The sequence below is a fragment of the Pteropus vampyrus genome, unplaced genomic scaffold (assembly GCF_000151845.1).
Source record: "Pteropus vampyrus isolate Shadow unplaced genomic scaffold, Pvam_2.0 Scaffold157, whole genome shotgun sequence".
In the NCBI taxonomy this organism is placed as follows: Eukaryota; Metazoa; Chordata; class Mammalia; order Chiroptera; family Pteropodidae; genus Pteropus; species Pteropus vampyrus.
In genome coordinates this window covers 704,424-710,268 of record NW_011888938.1, presented here as the reverse complement: position 1 = coordinate 710,268, position 5,845 = coordinate 704,424, and the positions used below count along the sequence as shown (strand labels likewise).

General features: G+C 65.9%; 1 protein-coding gene across 2 annotated transcripts in view; it reads right to left on the bottom strand.

The window, feature by feature from the left end:
* Positions 1 to 1,754: 1,754 nt before the first annotated feature.
* Positions 1,755 to 5,845, bottom strand: part of ENTPD2 (ectonucleoside triphosphate diphosphohydrolase 2) — a 9,657-nt gene continuing 5,566 nt past the window's right edge. The window contains exons 2-9 of one of the 2 annotated variants that reach the window (XM_023536483.1): positions 5,640 to 5,757; positions 5,026 to 5,176; positions 4,701 to 4,860; positions 4,394 to 4,621; positions 3,685 to 3,939; positions 3,485 to 3,604; positions 2,466 to 2,600; positions 1,755 to 2,384 (exon numbers count right to left, since the gene is read on the bottom strand). In XM_023536483.1, the coding sequence (XP_023392251.1) occupies positions 2,181 to 2,384; positions 2,466 to 2,600; positions 3,485 to 3,604; positions 3,685 to 3,939; positions 4,394 to 4,621; positions 4,701 to 4,860; positions 5,026 to 5,176; positions 5,640 to 5,718 (1,332 nt within the window). In that variant the 5' untranslated portion in view covers positions 5,719 to 5,757 and the 3' untranslated portion in view covers positions 1,755 to 2,180. Of the gene's footprint in view, positions 2,385 to 2,465; positions 2,601 to 3,484; positions 3,605 to 3,684; positions 3,940 to 4,393; positions 4,622 to 4,700; positions 4,861 to 5,025; positions 5,177 to 5,639; positions 5,828 to 5,845 lie in introns of those variants that run through there. The other variant, XM_023536484.1, reaches the window with a different exon arrangement.

Below are 5,845 nucleotides of genomic sequence, written 5' to 3'. Positions count from 1 at the left end.
CTCCGGGCGCCGCGTCGGCGGAGGCGGAGGCGGAGGAGGAGGAGCAGGGGGGGCGGAGGAGGAAGAGGAGGCGGAGAGGAGAAAAGAGGCAGAGGCAGAGGCAGAGGCGGCGGCGGCGGCGGCGGCGGCGGCGCTGACGCTGCGGCAAAGGATCCGGGATGGAGGCGCGGAGGCGAGGACGCACGCGACGACTGCGCCTGCGCGCTGCACCTGCGGAGGCGGGACGGCGCCTCCAGCCTGCGCCCCTCCCCCTCCCCTTAGTTCGGACCGACCCTTCCCCACAGCGGGCTTCGGGGTGCCTCAACCTCTCCGGCCTCTGCAGCCTGGGACGTTCTGTGTTCGCCACAAATCCGGCTAGGGACTGGCCGATAGTGGGCTTCTTCGGGTCCCTCCCTGCGGGGCTGCCAACTTCCACCCCACCCCCACCCCGCTGGAGCAGAGGACCCGCCCGCGGCTAGAGGTGCGAGCACCCAGGAACACAGAGATACCGGAGGCGCACAGATGGAAAGGTGCACAGGGATGCACAGGTGTGCCCAAAGATGCGGCGGGCTCTCAGAGACAGACGGGGAAAAGCAAACACGCGCACAGAACGAGTTGAAATGGGCGGTCGCTCTCAAGTGGGGCCACCAGGGGGCAAGAGGAGCCTGGAGCTGTCGATGAGAGTCAGCTGGGAGCTGTCCACGGTCCCCAGGTGACAGCCTTTCAGCTGCCTGGGGCTCCACGACAACAAAGCAGCCATGACGCACCCCCTTACACTCCACCTGGCGCCTCCTGAGAGCACACCTACCGCATCCCACCTGGAAACCTCCCTCTGGCTCAGGCCTTTGCGAGAACAAGGGTGAACCCCCCAACCCGGTGCTGCCCCTCGGTCCTTTGTGTCTCTGAACTCAGAAGGTAGGGCTGGCTGCCCTCGGGTTAGTGAAATGGCTCGCACACCGGCAGAGGTGGTGGAGTGCGGGGTGGTGGTGAGCAGAACGGGACTGCCACCCTCCCCCACAGCGCACTGACCAGACAGAAATAGTGTGTGAGCTCACTTCCCAGAACGGTTGGGGCGAGCTGGAGATGTAGCCAAGACCACGCCTCCCCGCGCCGGAGAGAACAGCGCTTAGGGGAGGGGCTGCAGGGACCGTAGGTGGGGCCAGCTGATGTTTGGGGAGGAGGGATGTAGAAAAGCACCCAGGCTGGAGGTGGACGTTGTACCCCTGGCGCAGCTTGGCTCTAGAGCCAGGCTCTGCACAAGGTTCATCCCTGGGAGTGAAGGGGCCCCAGCGTCCCTCCTGGTCCTCAGCTCAACATCCCCCCAAATACCTCCTGTTGAGGGTTTGCCCCCTTCCCAGTCTCTCCCAGCACTGACCGGACCCTAGACACCTGCCTGCCCTGCCCACCACGACTTCCCCTCCTTGCCACCTCCGCTTCCCCCTCCCCTACCCCAGGCCAACTCTGGGCCAGGGACCAGCCTCCAGGATGGCTTAGGTCACTGATGCAGCTCTAGGGGTGTTGCAGGGGTTCCGCCAGCCAGAGAAGCCTCAAGGGACTCAGGGACTCTCAGGCCAGCCATCCTGCAGCTACTCCAGGCCACCATGGTGGAGCAGGGGAGTGGCGTCCGCACCGCCCCAGGTCTGGACCCGGAGAGGAAGTTGGGAGCCTAAACCCACCCTGGGGACCGGGAGTGGTCCTGCGTATCCACACAGCTGTGGGGAGGGAGGGCAGGCAGCAGCAAGGGGGCCGCACCCCCATGAAATTCCCTCCACTGCTCTAGGAAAAACTTTTTATTACAAAATTTTACAAGTGAGCGCTGGGCCGGCTCCCAGCCTGTGGGCTCTGATACCCTCCCCCTGACAAAGACCGATGGGGGATGCCTCTGAGGGCCCTGATCATCCGAATAAAGTTTCCACTTCCGGGGTGCCAGCACTGCAGTCGCGGGCTGCGGGCAGCGGGGTGTCTGAAGCGCACACCCCCGGTAGGAGGAGGAGCAGGAGGCCGGAGCCGCAGCCAAGGCCGCGGGGGGCTGAAGGGGCTGGATTCGGTTCCCTTCGTCCACCCCGGCCCCTGAGGGCGTGGGCGCGCGCGCTGGAGCCCCGCCTCGGTTTCGGGGCTGCTCGAGGGGCAGAGATGTTGAGGGTGGGGTGGGGTGAAGGATGGGGATATATGGGGCTGGGGCAGCTGCCCCCAGCCAGTCCCTAGATGGCGCTCGGCGACTTGGAGGAGCGCGCCTTGCGCAGCAGCAGGACCAGCGCGGCCAGAAGCAGGGCGACGAAGAGCAGGAGGAGGACCACCCAGGAGCTGAAGTCGGTGCCCTTGCGCAGCCCCGGCGGGTCGGCGGGGATCAGGTTGGTCAGGTTCAGCATGTAACCGAGCGCCCAGCCGACAGCGGTGTCCCCGGCCTGCGGGCGAGGGGCGCGGCCTCAGCCTCCGCGCAGCCCGGGAGGCCCCGCCCATCCCCGCCCCGGCCCGCCATCTCCCACCTTCTTCTGGAAGGTCACCCCGCCGAAGGCGCGCTCGTCGAAGCCGTAGCCCCGGGTCAGCAGCTGCTGCACGAACATGGCTCCGGCGCAGTAGTCAGCCAGGCGGGACCCCTCACCCGGCGCCAGAGCCTGCAGCTGTGACATATGTGGGAGAACTTGGAGTGGCCAGCGGCGTGCTGCACGTCCCCCCCTCACATGGGCAACACGGGGTAAAGGGGTAGAAAGACCGAAAGACCGAGGCCGAGGGGGGCCACCACCAGGAGGGGCTGTTCCTCCGGGAAGAAAAATGTGACTTCAGGATGGCCTCCAGCTCCTGTGCCTGGGAGGGGAGAGCAGGGACGGCCACCCAGGGAGTGGAGGGCTCCAGCAACCTCCGCGCACGTGATGGTGGTGGGCGGGGCGACAGAAGAAGCTCCAGGCTTGAGCCCCAGCCCCTGGGGTTGCCTCCTGCTCCCCAGCGCCCAGCCTGCCTGTTAGTGGACATAGAGAGGACGGGGCTTTCTTGGCCACCTGAGCCCACAGACACACGTGTTTCTCCCACAGGCTCTGGTGGGCACCTCATGCTCCACAGGCCCTAATCCCTCCATCTGGCTTTACTCCGCACCGGCGTCTGGCTAGTGGCAGAAGCCAGAATCCCGGAAGGCGTCTTCAGGTCCTCACTCCCTGACCCCTGGGCCCTGCCAAGTCTACCTGTTAAGTCCTGAGCCCTTCAGCTTGCCCTCCAGCTCCTCCCCACCGGTCTGCGCCCCCACCCCTGTTCCCCACTGTCAGAGGCTTTAGCTGACTGTTACCCTCCCTCCCGAGGGGCGGGCCTCGGGGAGGTTTCTGCAGCCCCCTGTGGTCTGGCTCCCGGGCCTTCCTGCCGGGGCCCAGCCACTTCCGAATCTAGCGAGCAGTATGGTTCTTACTGCAGTGGGCTCTCTGAGAGGCCCGGGCCCCTCCACCTGTAGAACAAACGAATGACCAGGAGGCAGGAGGGGCCAGCCCACGAAGCCCTGGAAGAGGGGAGCAGGCCTCACCTCACTCCATGTCTGGTTGCAGACAGTGACCACGGCGGCCCCCAGCTGCTGCAGGCTTGCCACGGGCAGCCCCATCACGGTCCGCAGGAAGTCCACAGCGTAGAAGAAAGCAGAGAAGGCCTGGGAGGGGGACACAGTCCAGGTGTGCCCAGACCCCAGGTGCTGCAGGGCAGCGGCCCCACCCCGTCCCCTGGACTCACCATAAAGTCCCCAGACACAGGGGGCTGGAAGATGCCGTTGAAGGAGCATCGGGAGAAGCGGCAGGAGGAGAAGTTGAAGAGGCCGGAAACGAGGCCGCGGCAGAGGGCTGGGTCGCTGCCCCCCGCCAGGCGGACCCTGTCGCTGCCGTTGAAGGTCTGGGGCCGCTGGGCTGCGGTACATGGCGACGCATACAGGTCCCGGAGCAGCACTTGCGTGGAATAGCCCCTTGGCCAGCAGGGGTGGAAGCTGTGGGTCTGGGGGAATCATGAGGGCGTTGGTTGCACCACCCCCACTTCAAGCACTGCCCACCGCCCTCACCCTAGGACCCGTGGAGCGCCTGTGGAGGACCGGCCTGGGGGACCTCCCACAAGCCCCCCTTGGTGCTATCACCTCTGTGCTTAGCAGCAGTCCCCGGCTCCCCGCTGCCTGCTGGACAAACCCAAAGCCTGCGGCCAGGCATTGCAGGTTCTCTGAGATCGGGCTCTGGCCCTCCTCTCTCCCCAGCCTGGCACTCACCCCCAGCCACTGGGCCTTGGCCCACGCCGGATCCTGTCCTGCCAGCTGATGAAAGCGAATGGTTCCTGCTGCCTGGAACAGCCCTCAGCATGGCTGCTGCCCAGGCTCTGCTCTGTGCCCTTGGCCCACATCCCGTTTTGACCCTCCCTCCAAGAAGGCACAGTGGTGCAGGTGGCTGGGGTTTGGGGGCACCTGCAGGGCACTGGCCAGCAGCCTCTGGAGGACCTGGTCGCGGCCGTAGCAGAGGAAGCTGTGGGTGTAGACGCGGTAGAGCTGGCCGTAGAGCCGCAGCTGGACCTCGTTGGCTGGATCCTCAGCTGGGCTGGCCGTCTCGAAGGTGATCTGTGTGGAGGCGCCTCCCAGGTCCATGGCCCCCAGGGTCCCCTTCCTTGGCCGGAACCACCGGCCTGCCCAGCCATACTGTAAGGAGTGGAGGCTGGGGTCAGCCCGTGGGTGGGTGCCCACACCCCTGGCTCCCTGGGCTGGCCGGCAGGCCCACCTTGATAAAGTTCTCCAGGAGGTAGTTGGTGGTCACCCAGCCAAACACCCCCTCGTCTTGGCCCGAGAGGATGCGGGCACCACGGAAGTCAAAGGGGTACTGCATCAGCGTCCGCGTCACAGCCGCGAGCACATTGGCCGAGGCCTCTGGACTGGTCAGGCTGTGATACAGAGAGGACTGTGAGGGGCTCTTCCCAGGTGGCCGGGAGCCTGCTGCTGAGGTATACGGTGTCTGCCTGGCCAGCCAAGGAAGTCCCAGCCCACGGCTTCCGCTGAGGGTGTGTGGGATCCCAGAGCCTGGAAGGTTGGGGGACAGGCACACTCACTTGAGCAGGCGCATGCCTGCTGTGGCTCCCAGGTAGAGGGGTGTGCCCACGTGTCTCTCCTTGGGCACGTCCCGAAGTGCCTGCTCCAGGCATTCGACCAGACTCTGGCCGGCACCGGGAGGGTTGTCTGCGTAGCTGGAAATGCCGCCCCCTAGAGGGAGGCAGTGAGAGCGGTCGAGGCCCCGCCGGCAGCCTCCAGGGGCCGCAGGACAAAAGGGCTGGGGGCTTGGGCTCCCAAACCAGGTGGCCGCTTAGACACACCTTCCCAGCTTAAGGCCTCAGAGACGCCCAGTTCAGAGACAGACAAAGGGGCCCACCTGCGTGCCACCCAGAGTCTCTGAGGCTGCCTCCCGTGCGGTGGGTGTGTGCGCAGGTGCCAGGATAAAGCACTGGGCATGGCCCAGCTGGCCTAGCCCCTGGGGATCCTGCCTGGGTGTGCCCACCAGCCCCTTGGAGCCCCTCCTGCTCTATCTGGACGGTAGAAGCCGGTCCCAGGCCAGGCAAGGCCCAAACCTTCCAACTACTGCCTGGGCTTCCTTTCTAGAATGAGAGTGCCAACAGCCCCCCGAGGGCCAGGGGGGTGTGTACCCAGGCCAGGGGTGCCTCGCACTCACCGCGCACATCACAGGAGCTATGCTGGCCCACGATGCCTGTGTCATTCTCCTTGTCTGCCGGCCACTTGTAGATGAACATGGACGTGTGGGAAGAGCCAGCGTCCAGGACGATGCCATACTGAGGGTGACAGTGGGGATTACCCTCTGGGGAAGGGGCGGGGGCATGAAGGCCATGCCCTTTGCCCCATCACCCCCCTCTGGCTTTT